The following is a 22,413-nucleotide window of genomic DNA, read 5'->3' on the forward strand; positions in this document are numbered from 1 at the left end:
ATTGAGTCATTCTATAAAATAACTTATCAATACTCTTCAAAAGTGTCAATGTCATGGAAGACAGAGACTGAAGAACTGTCATGGATTGGAGGAAACTATGGCAATATGACAATGAAACATAATGTGGGATTCTGATTGGCTCCCGAAACAGAAAAGGGACATTAGTGGGAAAACTGGTGAAATCCCAGTAACTCCTTAAAAGTTTAGTTAATAATGTTGTAGCAATGTTAATATCAATGTTTATGTAAGATGTTAACATTAGGGGAAGTAGGGTAAAGAGTGCACAGGAACACTCCGTACTATTTTTGCAACTCTACTGTAAATCTAAAATTATTTCAAAGTCCGTTTTCTAAAAAAAGAGAATGCATACATTGAATAATTAGATAAATTCACCTGTTCTTAGAGGCAAAGGGGAGGAAGAGGTGAAATAATCTAGTAAAAACATACCAATTTTTTACTCATATTTTAGGCTCTGTTAATTGAGAGCTGTCTTTTCACAAAGCACTATGCAATGTGGTCATCTTTTCTCTTGAACAGACTGGTTATCCCTTGAGCAGAATAGTTATCTCTTGGGCACACTAGCATAGCAGAGGTGTATGGTTCAGTGTATAATCCACATCTTGCCTCTGCCACCTGAGATGTGTGACCTGTATAACTACTTATGCTCATTGAACCTCAGCTTACTCATCTGTAAAATGGGGATAAGGATATTACCTCCCTCATAGGATGTTCTGAAAATATCATGAGCAAATCCATGTAAAGCTCCTAGCCCAGTGTCTGACACAGATTGTAAGCAATAAATGATAGCTCTTACCCACAGAATTCTCACTACTGCATTATGAGAGGATTATTTCCCCATTTTTCAGGTGAAGAAACTGGGCAAATAACTTGCCCAGGGTCACCCAGCTGGTAAGTATGAGAGCCAGACTAAGAGAGAGAGAGAGAGAGGTAGGTAGGTAGGTAGGGAGAGAGAGAGAGAGAGAGAGAGAGAGAGAGGTAGGTAGGTAGGTAGATAGAGAGAGAGATGAATAGGTAGACTTATTTTTTAAAAATATGGCTCATTCTCAACCATTTAGTTAGAAAAACATTAACCAAGAGGGAAAATCTGCAGGAATTCTTTGAGGGGCAAGATACAAAATAAGCTGTCAGGTCTGCCCAAAGGGGATGAGTGGGACGATTTGAAGTAAAGCTTATGGCTTGGAAGGAGGTAGAGGCAGGAGTAAAAGAATTGGCCAATGAGTCAGTGAGAGACACTGAAAGGGTCGGTGGGAAGGCCTTGACAGTAGGAGGGGTCAAAGGAAGTGAGGACACAAGAATATTTGTTGTGACCTAGAAGTTTTGAAGGGTGAGAATCTTGGGCATAAACTGTTAAACACTGCGGACCATCCTTTGGCCCTAAGGAAGGGGAGGTAATGTTGAAGCAAATGTAGAGTAATGCGTGGGAGTGAGGATCTGACAAGGATGGGAGTCTTAGCCTTCTTAGTAGAAGATGATGCCGTTGTAGGAATGGAAAGAAAAGCATGAATTTGGGAGGCAGTCGTGGGGAAAGCAAAGCGTACTCACAAAATAAATAGGACAGAACAGAGGTTTCCTCTCCGTAGGCAGTCTGATCTTGAATGCCCTATTTTCTCTGGCTATTTCTACGATAAATCAAGAGTTGAACTCTGCCAGATTGTTTTACGTCCTGGCATTTAGTGATCAGGAGACTGTTGATGGGTTTCTTAATGAGAGCAAATAGAAAAAGTCAATAGAATAAAACAGACTTTGGGGAATCTGGCAGCCAGATTGGTGCCTCTCCTTGGGGTTGCCTATCTTTAATTGTTCAAGGTAGCTCTCCCAGCTTTCAATTTCCCAGCCATGTAGACCTTTCTCTATTATGGCTAATGCTAGTTGCGAATTATTGAAATTCAGTACTGGATTTTTTTCATTTTACCAGGTTTATTCTAATTGCATTTGATTGTAGATGATATCTGTCTCTTTAGTTTCCTTTCTCAATAGGCCCTCACTAACAACTGGAGTAAAAACCTCAGATGGCACCTGTCTGCTCCACTTGAGCATTCACTGGTACATTTGTGAAACGGTTTTCTGTCTATTAAAATAAATCTGTTTATTATGGAGAATTCTGACTGCATACTGAGTCCCCTGTGCCCAGCCTTCAGCTTTGACAGTTACCAGCCTGTGATCAGTCCTGTTTCTTACACATCCCCTTTCCCCAGCCCCATATTACTGTGAAGCAGACCCCCAGCAGCATATCGGGTTTTTTTTCCTTCCTCTCCCCAAAGCCCCACAGTACATAGTTGTGTATTTTAGCCGTGGGTCCTTCTGGTTGTGGCATGTGGGACACCGCCTCAGCATGGCTTGATGAGCAGTGCTAGGTCCCCACCCAGGATCCGAACCGGTGAAACCCTGCGCCGCTGAAGCAGAGCACGCGAGCTTAACCACTCAGATATGGGGCTGGCCCCAAGCATATCATTTTTAATGACCTTTATTTGTATATATTACTGGTCAGGGAAAGTTTGTGCTATATTCAGGCTGACTTGTTTGGAAAGTTAAGGGGATAAAATGCGGTAGGATAGGGTTTACTCACAAAACGTAAGTCAGATATATCCCCTGCTTACCAGGGGAGGACCCTGCATGCCTGGCTACAAGAAGACGATGCACATCGATCCTATGCCATCTGGTGGTGCCTGAAGACTATCTAAGAGTGCCTGTGGGAGGGTGCCCTGCCTGGGAGTGTCATCTTTGGGTATGTCGGAGTAGAAAGCTGAGGCTGAGGACCACTGACCCAGGATATGACCCTGTGAAGCCGGCTGTAGAATAGAGCAGTGGTCAGCAAACTATGGCTCTTGTGCCAGATGTGGCCCACTTCCTATGGCCCTCATGCTAAGAATGGTTTCTGTATTTTTTAATGGTTGAAAAAAAGTAAAAAAGAATATTTTGTGATGTGAAAATTATATGAAATTCGAATTTTTGTGTCTATAAATAAAGGTTTCGTGAAACATAAGCACACTCATTTATTTACATACTGTTTATGGCTGATGGCAGGGATAAGTAGTCGTGACAGAGAGTGGATGGCCCGCAAAGCCAAAAATAGTTACCATCTGGCCCCTTGCAGAAAAAGTTAGCCAAGTCCTGGTGTAGGGCATGGGCTCTGGAGCCAGCCTGCCTAAGTTTAAGTCATGGCCACGTTTTTTAGCTGAGTGACTTTAAGCAAGTTGCCCACTCCATGCCTCAGTTTCCCCATCTTTAAAATGAGGATGACAATAGTAGCTACCCTGCAGGGATGTTAGAAGGAGTAAATTAGTAAATATCTGTAAAGCAATGAGAAGAGTCCCTACAATAAGTATGAACTCATTATTATTATTTAATAATGCTAGCTCTTTCTCGATCACTCTGAAATTGTGACTTCCTGTTTAACATGAGGATGAGGAAAGCCTCCTAGAGGGTTACTGGGTGGATGAAATGTGACTTCTGGGTGTGCAGTTCCCAGCACACCTCCTGTCACACAGATGGAGCCCTGTATAAGGCTTCCCTGATAATTCCAAACATTTGAAAGACTTTTCTACGACTCTATCCACTCGTGGACAAAAAGCGTCTGCTGGTACAGTCAATCATCACGTCTCCTTCGCTCCTGGCCAGCGTAGAGCAGGGGTGCCCTGCAGTAGAGCAGGGAGTCCTATAGCAGTCCGGTGGCTGCATTTCTGGCCCTTCTTGGGCTATGTTTGTGGCTTAGTGAAAGCAGAGTCTAAGGGCAGCTACAGACATAATGTGGAAACCCTCCTACTGTTCCCCAACCTCACTCCGGCTGCAAAAATGAAGAGCAGGGAGAATGAATAAGGGTTTCCTGAATGCCATGTCTATTAGGATGGAACTATTTTTGAAGGAATAAAGAATTGTGCTAGATCATATTGATATGATAGGCATTTTCTTACATTGCACATAATCTGCTTTGGTTTTTATCTCTGGGGCGGAAGAGTGAGGAGAGGATAAAAATCATTGCATTCCCTGAGGAAGGAATATTAAAATCTATTCAATTAAATCTCACATTAAAAATAAAATTGCATGGAATGCTTTATTTCTCTTTGTTTGTAATTCAGGCACAAGATATTTTAAATTGTTAGTAATTTTATTTATTTATTTTTTAGAGGACGATTAGCCTTGAGCTAACTGCTGCCAATCCTCCTCTTTTTGCTGAGGAAGACTGGCCCTGAGCTAACATCCGTGCCCATCTTTCCTCTACTTTATATGTGGGACGCCTGTCACAGCATGGCTTGCCAAGCAGTGCCATGTCCACACCTGGGATCTGAACTGGCAAACCCCAGGCTGCCAAAGCGGAGCATGTGCACTTAACCGCTGCGCCACTGGGCCAGCCCTTTAAATTGTTAAATCAATTCCTTTATGAGAAAATACAACCTCTATGTCCTTCTTCAGTCTATTCCCTTCCTCCCACCTGTCTCTTCTTTTTTCCTTCCTTTATTTTTCCCCTTCTTGTACTCTGAAAAGATGAGGGAAAAACATTTGATAAAAGTCAATACTCTCTTATGATAAAAATTCACAGCATACTTAGCATAGAAGGGAACTTTCTTTACTTGATAAAGGGTGTCTCTTCCATGCTTTCAGCAAACACAATACTTAAAGATGAAATCTTCATAATAATCACTTTAGAATCAGGAATTAGACTAGTATACCCACTGTCTCAGCTTGTAATCAACAATATACAGGTGGTCCTAGCCAGTGCAATAAGACAAGAAAAACAAGGTATAAAGCCTGGAAAAGATGCAACAAAACTCTTGTTATTCAGAAAGTACTGTCTGCAGTGAATACTCAATGCCTTTTTCTTTTTTCTCTTCTTGTTTTTTTAACTTCTTTGGGAGATGCGCTTCTGCCCTGTCTTAAAATTCCAGGGTGGGGGTGGTATCTGCACTTCAAATAGGGCGCCTTGCTCTTGCGTTTAGTGTTGACCTGGCCCAGCTTGGTCTGGCAGGTGAGTTGTTGGACTAGGAAGCCTCTGCAGGTTGTAGTCTGTCATCTCTCCATAAAGCCCGAAAGCATTTCTGGTATTGCATTTGCTAGTTTTCAGTAGAGCTATTTAACTGGAATCTGGAAACATTTTCCCTGAGGGCTCTTTTTAGACAGCAGTTAAATGTAGCTGGAGACATACTGAGTAAATGGAAAAGAAAAATCAAATTAGGCCAAGAATTTTTTTTTAATCTCCTATTCTCACTGAAGCCCTCAAGGAGAACTTCATAATTCATGCTTTGCTCATGTGAGTCAGGCACAAAGCCTCCTCCATAGATCCAATAACCTGTAAATGTTCTGGTTTTGAAATTGAACCTGCTCACTTTCCTGGATCACAGCACTAAATCATACAGCAATGATTTCTGGTTCGATTGTTCGTTACTTGGGAATGTCAGATTTCCGAGAGCAGCCCCATGTTTACTTCCAAATGGGCAATGCCTTAGGAGAGGAGTTTTAATTATAATCTCATGTAGCAGCATTGCACACAACCTGGTGAGGGGCTGGCATTTGCATTGTGCATACACCTTGTAGCTATGCAGAAAACCCTCCTCCAACTGGGTCATGAAAATGGGCGGCAAAGTCAGCCGAACCTTAGAAAAGATGACACAGCAAGTGAAACAGAGCTGAATCTTCCCCCTTCCTGCCAAGCATGCAAAGCTCCCTACCCCTTTTTAAAGCAAGAGAACCCAATTGGCATTTGCCTTTCAACCTCCCCATTCTGAAACAGAATCTGTGACCCAGCAGCTTTAGCCAGGAGACCCAGGAGTCTCCAGGCTGTGAGGTGGATGCAGGATTATCTGAGACCAAAACCCCTCCCCCAGGAAATCACCCCTCTCCTCACTTGCTGCAGTGCAGTGTGTGCCACCGAAGGTAGTGATATCACAACTCTGGCATTTCCAGCTCAAAGCGGGAGCCATTTAGAGAAATTCAGGGGATGCTCAGGAGGCTTTGTGTGTATGTGTGTGTGTGTGTCTGGAGATTCAGTATGCCTGTGGTGTAGCTCTGACGTAAAAAATATTCTAAAAATCTCCTCTGGGCGCAGATGCTCAGGAGCCAGGCACTGGACAGGGAGCTTCCTGAAGGGCACTGTCACCTGGAGGCAGAAGGGCTATTGGATCTTTGTCTTCAGCACTTAAATAATTGTAATGTGATGTCTCTCATGTTGAGAGATTCATCCTTTGTATTTTGGAACTGAGCCTTCCCAGTGTTCAGAGAGTTTCCTACTGTCCAGCTCAGCATGCCAAGAAGCTGAAGAGGTGCCCGGCAGCCCTGATTCATTCTCTGTCTTGGAAAAGTATTTCACTGCTTCGAGATATCGTGAAGTCACTCCTTGGCCATGTTGTGGAATTCTTTTGCACCTTTTTTTTTTTCAGTCTTTTAATTTTTTTATTTAAATGCCAGAAAGGTTGGGTCTGTTTCAAAGAAGGCTTCTGATTTCTGAGGCTGGCAAGGGCGTAAAATGACTTGAGAGTTTCTCGGCAGAATTCCAAATTCAGGCAGGATTTTTCCAAGCACCTACTATGTTCAAAACATGCTGCAGGGATGTCCTGGAGAATCTGAAGTTCTGGCTTAAACCTTGAAACTTTGAAAGCAATGCCTGAAACAGAAAGATGAGCATCTTGAGTCTCCCTCTGGAAATGATTGAGATTCGCCACAATTGGCAAGTTTGGCTTTTTCCGTCAAAATTTGCTGTCTCCATGTGCTGTCCAGCATCTACTGCAGGTCAGATGGAGCTTAGGAAGACAAGGGTAACTGTTCTTTGTCTTTGTAAAATGTTTATCTGTCATCTCTCTCTTTCCCACAGCCTGTTGTTCTTATTTATGTAATTCTTGTCTGCAAAGTCATTGGAATGGGTAGGCTCCCTCTCCTTGCATATTTGCAAGTGTTTTATGTGGCAGTCATGTTCAAAATTTGTGGCTATATATATAGTATAAAAATCAGTGTCCATGGTTGGGTTTTCTCTCTGTACATTTTCTTTTACTGTCTGGTTGTTATTTATACGTATTAGTGTGTGCATTTGAAATATACTGTAGATACAAAGATGCTTTCTTAAGAGCCCAGTAATACAGGAACTTTTTTTAAAAAAACTATATTTTTTTTAATTTAATGAACTAAAAAATATTCTTTGTGCTTTAGAAAAGCCATTGCATAAAAGAAATTTGGAGAGCAGCTTCAGGCAAGGTGAGGTAAAGGTTTTTTAAAAGATGAGACCAGAAGCATCAAAAGACAACTGCCTGACAAGGTCATTGGATGGGAAATCTGAGGCAGCTTTTCTCTGCAGGAGGGGTGGAGGAGAATGATTCTACTAAGTGGAGGCTTCCGAATTAAAAGCTGGCAGATATTGAGGGTTAGGGGTATGGAGCAGATCCCTGCCCATTTCCTGTCCCCCAGAGGCTGCTTCTGTTGACATCCCTGTGCCATTGCTCTTTCCCTGGCTCGTAAGCCAGGTCATCTCTGCACAGCTGGAGTGAAACGGGGCACGGTTTGCATTCCACAGATCGGTGTGCAGCCAGCACCTCATGGAGGGGGGACACAACTGTATGGTAAAGTTATGTTGTCTTCGTAATTGACCTTGACATTCTCCTTTCCTTTTTTTTTTTTTCAACCATACAGGAGCCTAGTAATAAACGGGTCAAACCCCTTTCCAGAGTCACATCACTAGCAAACCTCATCCCACCAGTGAAGGCTACACCGTTAAAGCGCTTCGGCCAAACCCTGCAGGTAAGGTCACAGTGGGCTCATGTTTGCAGAAAACCATGTTGTACAGGAGGGGACATCCCCATCCTACCCAGAACCTACTCTGGTTTCAGGTAGACCTGAGTCAATGCTTATTTTAATAGAAGAGAGCAAGTGAGGGGACTGAAAGGAAGAGGTGTTTTCAAGTTGTAAACTGGAGTCAGGTGGAGTCCTTCGAGGGGTGACTTGAACAGTCATCTCTGTTGGGTCTTTCCTCACAATTGTATTTCAGTCCTGTGCCCCATCCAGACACACTTTTACAGGTTTTGTCCTAAAATATCTATGGGCCTCCTCAGGAAACTACATGATGTGAGCCGGAAGGCAGGAGAGCCTGGTGGCTTAGACCAGGGTCTGCAAACTATAGCACGTGGAAAAAAATCAGCCTACTCCCTGCTTTCTTATGGCCCACAAGGTAAGAATGGTTTTAACGTTTTTAAATGGCTAGGAAAACAATCAAAGGAGGAATGATCTTTTATGACACATGAAAATTATATGAAATTCAAATTTCAGCATCCATAAATAATGTTTTGTTGGAACATAGGCATGCTAAATGTTTATGTGTTGTCTATGGCTGCTTTTGTACTGCAATGGCAGAGTCAAGTCCTTGTACCAGAGACCATATTGCCCACAAGGCCTAAAATATTTACTCTCTAGCCCTTTACAGAAGATGTTTGCTGACCCCTGGATTAGAACAAGGGCCCTAGACTGAAATATCTCAGTTCTGACCTCAGCTCTGTCACTCAAAGACTTTGTCACTTTGGGCAGGTGACTTAACATCTCTGGGTCTTGCTTTCATTCCTAATGGATAAATTGGAGATGATGCTACCAGGTCTTTTATAGAATCACTGTAAAGATTTATAAGATAGTGCATTTAAAGGACTGTATTGCTAACAAAACTATACTAAGCCCTTTGTTAGCAAACACTAATTTACTAGTTAGCTAAGTGGTAAATATTAGCTACCATAATAGTTCTTTGGCTAATAAGTGGTTGTATTCGGTCTTGTTCTTAAACTCCTGATAACACTTATCTTTTAAGGTGAAAATTGAGATTTGTCCAAGGCCTTGGACCAAATTTGATAATCATAAAGATCCTCTTGTAGACTGAAGCCCACAAAAGTCATGCCATGAACAGGCTCACCTTGTTTAGCTAAGAAGTAGTCTTGAGCCTGCCACTTCTTACTTGTCGTGAATGCTGTTGCTTAGCAGTATTTTATCTTGACTGACTGAGTCATTAAGAAAATTGTGGACCAGAACCTAAGGCATGTCCCGTGCTATGAAAATCTATGATTTGAGAACTATTTGAGGTCTCCCTCATGCCATCCTGTCGTTGCTTCCACGCTGTTCAGCCAATATGCCGTGACCCTGCAGAGCCTAAGCTGTTCTCGCCACTCTCCTGTGGATGCCATCCCTCTCCGATGTTTATCCCCTGCCCTGCCCATTCCTTTGTTAACTCTGCTGGCAGTTTCTCCTGAATGAATCTCATCACCTAATAAGCTATAGGTTTGGCTCTGTCTCTCTCAGTGCTTAGGCCTCTGAGCCCCTGGTTATCCTCTGATCCCCTTTGTGGGGGAATGGAGAAAAAAAAATAAGGTTGTCTGGGGGAGCCAGATGAAGGGCTTTGAAGCTAGTGAAGAAAAATGTGTTTACTTTTTGTCCCCTGTGACCAGTCCCTCAGCCCTCTAGCCAAGTTCATCACAGGCTTCCCCTGGAAGATTCATCACCACCCTAGTCCTGCACATCTGGTCTTTCACTGAGTTCTGCTTTTTGAAAATTCTTAGCCTGTCTACTGCCATTTCACCCTTCCCTTTCCATCCCAGTGGCTGCGGCTCAGGTTCACCCCATAGTTATTCCTTCCCTTGATTACGAGATCTCCATGTTGCCAGTCACCTCCTCCTGTTGTCTCTCCTAGGAGAGTCTACCCTCTGCCCCGAGAAGACTTCCACAAGTATTGAGTGGGCCCTCCTCGTGCACCAGGCTCTTCTTCCTGCCCTCACGTTGCTTACATCCTAGATAGAGTCGCCTTCTGGTAGATTTATGGCCACATCTGGCCCTCAAGTTGTGTTTTGTTTGGCTGCATAGTGTTTTGAGCTAATGTTTAAAAATCAAAGCAGTCCATATAACAATCTAGAGTTCTGGCTTCTCTTGAGGAATTGGAAGGCTTGGCAGTGCTGGGCCCGTGTTGCCACATGGCAGTAATGAACTGGACCTGACTAGCCAGCCAACTGTCATCTACAAATGTCCCCACATCTCCTGATGACACCTAGCCCATAAACTCCATGTTTGTGCTCCTGGATCTAGGGGGAGCACTGTCTATGCCTCCCGCCACAGCCCAGCCCTGACTGCATATTGCTGTAAGATCCTCCATTGTCGCAGCTTCGATATCTTCCCTGTGGCTTCCCAGGCAACCTTTATTTCTTTTCCCCTGTTTCTGCCCTACACGGGCAACACTGCAGGAAATATTTCATCACCTTGAAAATTTGCATTGACCTAAAGAACTGAGACAGACAGAAAGCAAGCCATGTCTGAAATCCAACAGACTGAGGCCAAGCAAGGATGAGAGAGCCAGACTTGAGGGAGGGATCTGACATGTGGAAAGTAGTTTCTAAAACCCTAAAGACTTTTTTGGCAAAATAATTTTTTTATTTACTTTTTTCAAATATCATGACAAATAGCTAACCCCAGGCTCCATTTTTTGGGCAGAAATGACCTGGCAGAAGCAGAACGGTTATTCGTAATAACTGTTATGCACATAAACATGGAGAGAACCTGAGCAAGGTGCATATATTTTGTGTGTCCTTGGGGGACAGCGAATGGAAATATGCCCCTGAGGTTGTATGCAGAGTTAGACAGCCATGTTTGAAGGGTGATTTACAAAGCACGGAGAATGCCATCTTATCTTATTACCCCAAATAGCTCCCTGTCAGTCACCTTGGTGCGTGCAGTGCAAGTTCTGCAGAATTATTTCCTAGCATCCCAGTAGTTGCCGCATGACTTTATTGCTTCCCTCACTAGCTCGAATGGAATAGGGTGCTGGTGTAGCCTGAGGAGCAGGGAGGAGGAGGGGGAAGAGGAGGCCCCAAAGGGGTGTACTCAGTGGGCCAACTTCACTTCCCATCTCATTTTATCTTGGTGCCCATTCCAAAAGAGGAGGAACAGCGAATAGGGAGTGTAGGAGCTACCCCAAACCTCTCAGCAGTCATTGATTCCTTACCCATATGTATGTATTATTTATGTCTTTTCTACTTCCAAAAGCAACCCAAGGCTGTAATTGAGCAGCTTGGTCCTCTGTCGCAGTGTCCCTTGTCCCTGGTTCCTGGCACCATATGGACGTACATATCCCTTTGAATATCCAGTCATGCCTCTCAGGTTGAGTTCCTTTTATTCTAGAAGAAGAGATGACTTAGGCCCAAAGTCATGCTTTACCCAAACACAATGCTTTAATCGATAAGGGAACACTTAGCCGTCTTTCCTCTAGTTCCACGGGAGACCACAGTTTAGTCCAGGAGGATATCAGGAGAGCTCGGGCCTGACAACCTCTTCCAAAAAGGTTGAAAACCCAGCCACAAATACAAGTGGTCTTTGCAGCAACAGTTTGGCAAGACACTGCAGGGCTTGTTCTCTTTGCCTCCTCCGTGCCCCGTGTGGACCGGGGGCTTAGGCCTCAGCACAAAGGCAGCATTTGTGGAAGCTGGAGAGGGACGGGCGACTGCGTGGCGCTCTATCTGCTTCTCACCAGGGGAAGTTAGCGCTGCTGGTAGACTGGAGCACAGATGTCTGGATCCCTCTGGGCCTATAAATCCCCTCACTGGCCTGCCCGAGAGGAAAATCGGCCTAGCTCTGAAACAGGCCTGCATGCACTGCTCCTCGTGTGAAGTGAGGAAGGAGAACTTGCCTTTGGAAGTCTCCTCCCCCGTCACAGCTGTGTGGGGCTGGTGGACTCATTTGAGCTGAGTCCAAGTGCATGCTATGGAATGCTGTGTATGTTACACTGTGATTGAGCCCTGCGTTTTCTTTGAACATGAGCTTTATTGCTTTTCCATTATAAGAGTGTATGTTCATTATGGAAAAATACAAAAAAGGAGAAAGAGAAAAGATTCCACTCCAAAACAACTCCTGTTAATATTTTAATAATTTCCTTCCAGTGTTATTCTAGGTATATCTAGCTAACTTAGATGCTCTGAGCCTAACTTGGGGTTACTCACAGTCTGTCCAGCCTTTGTGTGATCTGTTCACTTTGGATTTAAACCTCCAATCCAACTGTGGATGATCAGTTTCTCTTGCATCTCTGTTGGTCTCGGCCTCACATATTTCCAAGTTATGCAGTTAGTTGTATAAAAGTTCCTCTTCATCATTGTTACAGCCTCTTGGGAAAATTGTGCCTTTTATTAAAGTTAAATAACCCAGTTTATTTATTTATTTTTTTAAAAAATTTTATTTTTCCTTTTACTCCAAAAGCCCCCCAGTACATAGTTGTGTATCCTTAGTTGTGGGTCCTTCTAGTTGTGACATGTGGGATGCTGCCTCAGCATGGCCTGACGAGTGAAGCGGAGGGCGCAAACTTAACCACTTGCCCACGGGGCCGGCCCCTACCCACTTTATTTCTTTAAAGGCTCTTTGTCTTGGGTTTTGTCTTTTTGTTTGTTTGTTTTTTGCGTTTTGTCTGTTGTGTTTTGTTCCATCTCTTCTATTTTCATCCTCCCTTTGTCATTTAGCTGGATCAGAATTTTGTTATGGCTTAAAAGAAATATTATATAACAATTACTCCTGGAAAACATGTTAATGGACTGAGTATGTATTATTCCAATGTGTTGATATGATTTATTTTACATAACCAGTCTCTTATTAATGGATATTTAGGCTGTGAATATTTTTATATTATTAAGTAACTCTGTATTGAATGTCTTTTGAAGGCATGTTCCTATTTTTTTAATTACCTTCTATTATACTTTCTTTTCTGATCATATAACATCACTAAAAAATTGAAAAATATAGAGAAGCACAGAAAAGGGAGTAAAAGTCCCTTGTAATCCCATCTCTCCATCACCAAAAAACTTCTGTTAACGTTTTGGCACATAGCCAGGCAATCTTTTCTTTTGCTATGTACCTGGGTGTCTATTTTTTAAAAACAAAATCATAATCATGCTGTATATGCTATTTTTTAACTTACTTTTGTCTCAGCAGTATAAAATAACCTTACAATATGATGATATATTTTGTGTCATTAAATATTTTTCACAGACCCTATTCTTAATGGGTTCATAGAGTGTTTCATCAAAAGGATATACCGTTTTGTTGAATGAATCTTCTATTGTTGAACATTTGTTTCCATTTTTCCACCATTATGGATAACACTGCTTTAAACTTCCTGATCACAGATCTTGTATGTGTCTGTATTTCTTTCTTTCACTAGATTATATTCCCAGAAGTGGAGTTCTGGTCAAAAGGTGTGAACACTAAAGGCATTTAATATCACTAGAGTTAGGCCTCTATTCTTGATGTGTATCTATTCTTAGACAGAATTGCTTCTCTGTGTCCTCACATCCTAATTCTAGACTCATAGTCACATTTCTCCCTCTCTACCAGTTTTTTCCTCTGCTGTGACATCTTCACAAGATGGCTTTTCCCAGGGGCCCCTTGACTTTTCCATGCAGGCGAAGGTTGTCTCTTACTTTTCTTTGTATCCACAGTACCTGACACTACACATTACTTAGGATGTGCTTAGAAATTGGTGATTACTACAGTCATGCTTAACAACAGGGATATGTTCTGAGAAATGCATCGTTAGGCAGTTTTGTCATGTGAACATCCTAGAGTGTACTTATAGAAACCTCAATGGTATAGTCTACTACAAATCTAGGCTGTGTGGTACTAATCTTATGGGACCACTGTGATATACGCGATCCATTGTTGACCGAAATGTCATTAGGTGGCACATGAACTGTATTATTATCACTTTTATTACTAGAAAAGGTGGCCATTGCTCTTCCTAGTGGCTCTCCAGGAGCTTACAGTGGGTGCCTACTTAGTAATATTATATAACTGGGCTACTTCTCAATAGAAAATGAGCCCCCTCCCCCACATGTATCCCCTGAGGGAGGATTGTTGAGGCTAAAGGAGGGTTTCTGGTAAATACCGTCTCTGATTGCTCCATTCCCTGGCCTTTAGATCTGGAAATTATTTCATGTAACCCAGACACAGCATAAAATATGATATATTCATGTTCTCCATTAATATTCTCTATATCTACTGTGTTATTTGTTCTGCTCTAGACTTGTTGGGGAAGTAGTCAGTATGAAAAAGGAGACAGTGCCTGCTCTTGAGAAGGTAAAATTTACTTGGTAAAAGTTGTCTAAGATATATTAGCAAGAGAAAAAATGGGGAATTCAAAACCATTGTATCCCAATTAATAAAACACACCCATAATAGTGTGCGTATAGGAAAAAACCAGGAACATCATCAAATTCTTAATAGAGGCTATCTCTTGGGAATATGACTATAAGAGACTTTCACACTTCTTTTGTTTCTGTCTTGTGTTCTCCTCCTTTTTCCTCACTGCATAAGAGTTACAAATCAGTAGAGAATGAATAAACAGCCTCGGACTATTAACTTTTACTTTTTATATTATATATTTCTATCATGCTTGAATTTTTTAAATAATTATATATTACCTTTGCAACCAGATAAAAATGTGTGAGATTTGAAAATCTTATATGATAAAATATACTAGAGAAAGGGAGCTTCATAATGGCCTGTGGGGGAAGGAAAGCTAGCTGGCAAGGGTGGAACGGTTTGTGTTGGGCCTAGAATGGCTCAGCGATGATGCGGATGAAGAGGAGAAAGGGCATTTCAGGTTTGAGGAAGGAGTGTGAGAAGACTGATGTCATCTAGATATGAGAAGTAAGTAGGAAGAGTACCCAGGCACTTAATGTGCTGGCACCCATGACTTTCCTCTCCAAGGACCTCAAACTTAGTTCTTTGGTCCGAGGTCATCTACTGCCTACTGACAAAAGTCTTTGGTCCCAAGGTATTTGGCAGATATAGTGATGAGCTTGGGATGTGTGTGTGTGTGTGTGTGTGTGTGTTTGGAGAAGTGACTAGAAATCATACTGCCTTGCTGTCTGGAAGGTAAGGGTATAGCTGAGAAGTGACCTGTATTCCCTGTCAAGAGGAGCTCCTAACTTTATGTTGTGCTTTACTATTTCTGAATAATGGTAGACCATGGTAATTGTTGACTATTGTAACTTAAAGCTTGTCAGTTTTTATTTAGTAGTAATAACTTCCATTAGTTGAGTATTTACAAAGAGCTAGGTTCTGTGAAAAGTACTTTATGTTCCTGGCCTCAATTCATCTCTGAAACTCTGCAAGGTAGGATTCATCACCACTTTATAGGGGAAAAATCTGAAGGTTGAAAAATGTACCCAAGGTCACACAGCTGTTTAGTGCTGGAGCTGAGATTCTGTAGGGTTTCACAGTGCCTCTCCTGTAATAGGCTTTTCCAGAAAGTTAGTTTGGTCATAATTAAAGCTGCAGTTTGCCAGGATCTGAAAATAATGGCCAGACTTTGGGTCCAGAGCATCCCACTTCGCAGCTGTTCCTTACTCTTTGTTTGTGCGTGGGGTGGGGCGAGTCATCATTTCCGTTCCAACTCATGGAATATTTTACCATTAATATTATCATGCAAAAGCCATTTTATGGCGCCCAGTGAAGAGGGTTGGGCTGCTGCCCCAAGCCTCTGAAAGTCTTCCTCGTTTGGGCTTCCTCTAAGCAAATTGTACAATAGTTTCCCCACACCCGAACCAAATATTTCCTTGAGCTTTTCATTCATTCTACCTACAATCTCTTCCCTCTACAGTAAGGTTTCTTCTTGCGCTAGGTCTTTGGGGCTTGACTTTGATTGACTGTGAATTGATCAGCTGCCTTTTTATCGTGTTTTTAATGTGCATTAATCTGAACCAGATTCTAGATATGTGATTTTATGTTTATAGCACCACTTTGAACTCTCTTCATGGTCACGCACATTTGTCTGCTGATTTTGTTTTTTCTTAGTTAATATCTCTTCAGTATGGAAAATAAATGTAGAGAAGTATGAAGATGAAAATAAAAATCATCTGCAGTCCCGCCCTCTGGGGTAACCCCTGTTGACATTCCGTATTTTAAACAAGGATCTTCTTGCCCTTAACTCTACATGTGAGATTTGCCCATTGTCATTAAGGTCTTCTCAGAAAGAATGTTTTTTAACAGCCATATTATATTCCATTTTATGGTTACTCTGTAATCAATTTAATCCCTATTGTTGAGCATTTTAGGCTGTTTATAGATCTTTGGCTTTTATAAATAACACTGCTGCTGAGGGGTTTTCTCCCCCTATGTTATCCTAATGGAGGGCCCACAAGGAGCTGTTTGGTCCAAGCAGTTCAGAGATGTGTCTGCTGTTTGCTAATGAATGAAAACATGTAAAAACAAGCACAAGTGGTAGCAGTGTAGTCGATGATGTAATAACTGTAGGTAATGTCCATTTCCTACTGACCACGTCTCAGGCACTTGGCTAAGCCCTTGACATACTTTATCTTATCTAATCCTTACTATAACTTTGTGAGGTACTTGTTACTAGGCCTCTTTTACAGATAAGGAAACTGAGACCCAGAGAGATTAACTTTCGAAGGTCCCTCGGCAATTGAGTTGACTTGAAGCCATGTCTGTTTTACTCCAAAGCCTGTTGTTCTTAACCCAAATCCCTGTTTTGTAGTCGAAAGACTGGACTCAGTTCCTATTCCACACTTTCCTTGTGCCAGTCACTTAATCCGCTGGTACTCAGATTTCTCATCTATTAAAAGGGGGCAAAATGTAAGAAGCTGCCCAGTGCCTCTCCCAGGATTAGCGTAAGGCTCAAATGTGACGGAGGCCACCCAGCTGGGAAGTGTTATTTCTCAATTTAATTACTCTAATCAAGCCTTATATGAGAGATTCCTCCAGGATGCTATTCGAGAACACTTTCCAATCCCAGCCATAAGCACTGTATATTTTAGTTTAACCCATTGTAGTAGCAGCATAGAAACATGTTTTCCTCTTACAGTCCCACCCTAACTTCCAATCCATTTAATAATAAACCATCTGCTACAAAATAGCAATGGTAAGTGTAGAGCATTTCCCTGGATTGAGCTCATTTTGGAGCATATTATCTTTGGCTGTAGAGACCTTCTGTTTTTGGAAAAGGGCGAGGGAGCCCCCCGCTGAACAGGCGGCTTTAACAAATCAAACCTGTTCCATCATGCCTAACCTGCTGGGTTTACATTTCCTCTGACACGTGTAAAGGGGCTCCCTTTTCCCACCTGACAGACAGTCCCCTTTGCATCTGCAGCATCTTTTCCACATACCCAGCTCAGGCATAAACATGAGCACCCATTTCCTAAATCTGCATTATCTGTGCCTGTTATGGCCTTTGTTATTTTAGCTGCCAGTAGTTATGAGCTTTGGGCTTTTGACTGATTTGCTAGGCCAGATTCCCTCATGGAAACTCTTGCTTGTCCTGGAACATTTTTCATTCCAAGCTCAGAATCTCCACACCCTGAGGGGATGAATGTACATGTTTCTGTTTTTATGCGGTCCCTCCCAAGGCTGGGTCCCTCTTTTTGAGTTGAGCCTCTCCTAGTTACTGTGGACCAGTGTTTCTCACCCCAGGGGACATTCAGCACTGTCTGGACATATTTTGGTAGTCACAACTGGAGTGGAGGCACTACTGGCATCTAGTAGTTAGAGGTAAGGACACTGCTAAACATCCTGTAGTGCACAGGAAAGCGCCTCATAACAAAGAATTTTCTGGTCCACAATGTTAGTGGTGGCAAGGTTGAGAATCCCTCCCATAGACTGAGAAGTAGCCTGAAACTCATCTATTTGGGCACATGTACCCCATCATCACGCTTTGAATCTTACCCTAGGGGAGGCAGGGTAAGATGTTGAATAAAAATTGGGGGGAGTGGGGGTGGACTGAAATAGATCTGACTTGGATTGTCATTGTGAGTTCACCATTGGCCTGAGTTTAAATTCTGGAACATCATTCCTTAGCTGCATGACCTTCAGCAGAGTGTCACCTTCTCTGAGTCTCAAGCTTCCTCATCTGTAGAACAGAGGTAGGAATCCTTACCTCTTGGGTATAGCAGGGCTCTAAAGTTCCCCTCGCAGTGCCCAGCATATACAGGCTATTCATTCATTAAGCAAAATAGTTGAGGTGCTACTGTGTGCCAGTTGCAGATGAATCCATCAGGGAAGAGAACAGATAGATATCTTTGCCTTCAAGGAGCTTACCTTCTTTTGGGAGGAAACAGACAAGTCAGAAACAAACCAGTAGATGATATCATACAGCACATGGTGAAAATAGAGATAAATAAAGTGGGAGTAAAGGGGAATGGGCAGTGGTTGGGGTGCTGGAAGGGATGTGACTGTTCTCTCTCAAGAGGCATCCCCGTCTTTGGTTTTCTCTTCTAACAGTAGTCACATGTTCCTCCCCAGCTGCAATCCTCTCATTTAATTGTGCCCATTTGTACTGATGACTTGTAGGGGTGTAGGTCATGGTGTGTGGTCAGCGCCATCATGAACACCAGCCCTTGGCTTGGGCTTGGTTGGCTGTGGGCCGTCTCCACGGCCAGTCGGCTGCTGACCACATACCTGCCCGTGTTCTTTATTTCTTCTTTGGGATTCTTCCTTTCCACATCCTTCCTCTTTCTAAGTGGAGTTTAAAAAGGAGGAAATGTTTGTTTTAACCCAGCCTAAGGAAAGGTGTAAATCTAAAGTTTGATTGGTCAAAGACCCACTCAGTCGTTATTCCTAGAACTGAGGGAAAGTATTCCCTCTCCTTAACTAGATTTAAACTCCTAGAAGGCTGAGTCCCAGCTCATTGAAACTTCCCCACAATGCATGGTTTGCATGTAAACAGCAGGTGCAGCCCCTACAGTAGAAAGAGCTCAGGTTTTGGAGCCCAACAGATCTCCTTTTGAATCCTGCCTGGGCAAGTGCCTTACTTAGCCTCTCTGAGCCTCAGTTTCCTCATCAGTAAAATGGGAATAAACTCCCATCATGCAGGGTGGTTGGGAGGATCAGAAAGAACTCATCAGAAGTGATAAGCATGGGTGGGCATGTAATAGCCCCTCTGTGATACACATGGTGAACTTCGTCCCCATCCCTTCCCCCTCAGCACTCCAGCCCAGAAATCACTAAGGAAACACAGAACAAGGAATTCTTAACTATAGAACTCACCCAGTATAGCTCACCTCTCTCTTTTTCCCCAAACTGCAACAAAAGGAAATCCCCAACTCTGGGAAGTTTTTCAATAAATACATAAAAATATGCTCAATCTTATGTTCCAAACATGAAACTGAAATTAAAGTATAGGTGTTTTCCCTATCCGATTGATAATAATATCCTGTGGATGAGTATGTGCAAGAAGTGTCCTGTCATATAACTTTCTGGGGAATAGAAAGTTGAACAGAGTGTTCAGAGGTCAATTTGGCAGTACATATCAAATGTTAAAATGTCGATGCTTCTGGGGCCAGCCTGGTGGCGCAGCAGTTAAGTGCACACGTTCCGCTTTGGCGGCCCAGGGTTCACCAGTTTGGATCCCGGGGGCGGACATGGTACCGTGTGGCAAGCCATGCTGTGGTAGGCATCCCACATACAAAACAGAGCAAGATGGGCACGGATATTAGCTCAGGACTGGTCTTCCTCAGCAAAAAGAGGAGGATTGGCAGCAGTTAGCTCAGGGCTAATCTTCCTCAAAAAAAAAGTCGATGCTTCTTAGACCAAGGAATTCTACTTCAGGAATCTGCCTTTCAGAAATACCAGCTCAGAAAATAAAGGATGTTCACCGAGCACTTTTGTAATAGCCAGATACTGGACAGGACTTTAACGTCCGTCAGTTGGATGTTGGTTAATCCATGTGGTCCATCTGGACTGCAGCCATTGAAAAGAAGGAGTGACTCTGGGGAGATGGAAATGTTTTGGAACTAGGTAGAGATGGTGGTTGCACAAATTGTGAATGTACTAAAGGCCACTGAATTATTCACTTTAAAAATGGTTAATTTTAGGGGCCAGCTCTGTGGCTTAGTGGTTAAGTTTGGCACACTCCGCTTTGGTGGCCCAGGTTTGCAGGTTCGGATCCTGGGCGAGGACCTACACCACTCATCAGCCATGCTGTGGCGGTGACCCACATGTAAAGTGGAGGAAGACTGGCACAGATGTAGGCTCAGGGCTAATCTACCTCAAGCAAAAAATGAGGGATATTGGCAACACATGTTAGCTCAGGGCTAATCTTCAGCAAAAAAAAATAAAGGTCAATTTTATGTTGTGTGAATTTCATCTCAATAAGTTATTTTTTTAAAAGACTGCATCTTATATACTAACATGGAGAAACATATTGTTGAGTGAAAAGAGAAAACATTCTGTTTTCTGTGAATATTAGCAAATGCATAGATAAAGTTTGGAAAGATCTAGAACAAACTTAATAGCAGTTACCTCTGGGAAGTGGAGTTTGGAAAATGAGGCAATTTGTACTTGATTTTATAAACTTTTGCGATGTATGAAAATTTAAAGTTAGCATAAATTATTTTCAAACTGGTGGTGAGGAAGGGGGAGTTTGAAGTGGGTCAAGGACCACAAATGTAACAAGGTGGGTGGTTGATTCTCTCAAGGGAAAGTAGAAAATGTGTTTCATTTTGAATCTTCTTTTTTGTGTTTTCTTCTCTTTCTGCTCTTTAACTCCTGCCCTGGCTGGCATCAAAACCACAAACTGAGATGAGCAAGTTACTTGATGACTCACTTTGCTTGTTTTGACCTTTCCATGCCTGTGGCTAATTGATTCTGAGAGCTGGGGATCTGCAAGCATCAGTCTGGTCACTGTTTATAAGAGCCTGTTTTCTAAAGATCACAGGGATCTGCGAGATAGTGAACTGCATCCGATGCAAGTCCTTTCTTGACCAGCACAGGGCTGGTCCAGCTCTCATGAGCTCATTAATGAGCCCAGGAGCTCCTGGAAGCCTGCACCAGCCTGAGGATCTGTGTTGCTGCTTGCAAACAGAGGTAGCTTCCTGCTTCCGTAAGGTTGTGGTAATACACTGAAGCCTTTTGGAAGTTTCTTTTTACATTTTTCATTTATTCGTTTTTCTTGAATTATCAAAATTTGTAAACTAGAATAAAAATCACCTATAATGTTATCAGGCAAAAACAATAGAATTTTGTGGTGTTCCCTTTGTATCTTTCCTCGTGCATTTTTTTCATAATTATAAACAGTGTTCCTATATAGATTATAGTTCTGATTTTATTTTAACTTACATAGAAGAGATTTTTAGTTGTTAAAATTATCTCAGAATTGTCTTAATGGATAGATAATACTTCATCAAGCAGATGAATTATAGCTTATTTGACAGTGCCCTTATATTGAATAGTTCTCTTAAAATTTTCTTTACTTTCTTAAATTTTATTGTTGAATCTCAAAATATTTGGAAGCTACCTTTGAATGTCTTAGTCTTAGTGATGACAGCTCATATGTCACATGCAAAATCAGTCCCTGCCTTCAGGAAGTTCATAGTTCAGAGCAGGTGACCAATAAGTATAACAAAATGTGATTATTGCTATAACAGAGATATGTCCAAATTGCTCAGAAAGAGTGGGTGAATATTGGTGAAGGCTTCCTAGAGGAGGTGTTTGTGTTATATCCTGAGGACAAGTTAGGAGTTAGCCAGTTTGGAATTGAAAGAAAAGAATTCTAGGAGAAGAAGACTGCTTGAAGGAAACACAGAGGGATGGCAAAGCATGATGCATTTAGGGAATGGCAGATAGCCTGGTAGAGGTGGAGAATAGGGGCTAATGGGTGAGTGGTAGGAGATGATCCTATATATATAGACTGTGGTCAGATTATAAGAGGCCTTCTGTGCCAAACTGAGGAATTGGAACTTCACACTAAAGGCCACAGACATAAAGGAACACTTGTTAAATAAGAATGTGGGTTTTGAGCACAGCAATACCTCACTGCTTTGGCAAAGTTTCCAGTAAGTGTGTTGAAATCCTCTAGAATGAAGGCCGAAGGTGATGCACTCAAATTTCTTCTTGATCATTTGTATTTGTCAAGAGAAAGCACTGTAATAGCATGTTTCAGCCACGAGGGTGGACTTTGGGTGGTTAGACCACCTGGAAGTCTACCAGGGCCTCTTTGGAAAATACTACTTCAGGAACAGGCATCATTTGCTGCCAAGATGGTATTTAGTATGTATATTAGTTGGTACTTTTTGAGTTGGCAGAACTCCAACTGAGATGAATGTCAACAGAAAGGGGAATGTGTTAGCCCCTTAGTCTAAGAGTGGCTCTTTCTAGCTTCAAGCACAGTAGGATCCAGGGGCACCAACAATGTTGGTAAAGCTTGCCCCCTCCTTCCCTCGGTCCATCCATCTCTCTTCCATCCTTCATTCTGTGTCCCTTTAATCTCTCCTATAGCAGACTCTTCTGTGTGACCAGAGAGTTGCTGTAAGAAACTCCTGTTTATGTTGTCTCTTGAGCTCACAATCCCAAAGGAACAAAGACCCTTCTCCTCTTTCTCTCATGAATCGCAGCAAGTTTCAGGAAATCACGCACCCCTCTCCAAACCAGGGTGGTGGAGATCTCTGATTGGTCAGG

The 22,413-nt window shown here is 42.4% G+C and overlaps 1 protein-coding gene across 12 annotated transcripts in view; it reads left to right on the forward strand.

The window, feature by feature from the left end:
- The window catches only part of ARHGEF3 (Rho guanine nucleotide exchange factor 3), a 284,680-nt gene that overhangs the window by 237,715 nt on the left and 24,552 nt on the right, over positions 1–22,413 (forward strand). For all 12 annotated transcript variants that reach the window (XM_070237342.1, XM_070237338.1, XM_023620236.2 and 9 more), the window contains one exon: positions 7,633–7,740. In XM_070237342.1, the coding sequence (XP_070093443.1) occupies positions 7,633–7,740 (108 nt within the window). The remainder of the gene's footprint in view (positions 1–7,632; positions 7,741–22,413) is intronic.

The sequence above is a fragment of the Equus caballus genome, chromosome 16, assembly GCF_041296265.1.
Source record: "Equus caballus isolate H_3958 breed thoroughbred chromosome 16, TB-T2T, whole genome shotgun sequence".
Taxonomy (NCBI): domain Eukaryota; kingdom Metazoa; phylum Chordata; class Mammalia; order Perissodactyla; family Equidae; genus Equus; species Equus caballus.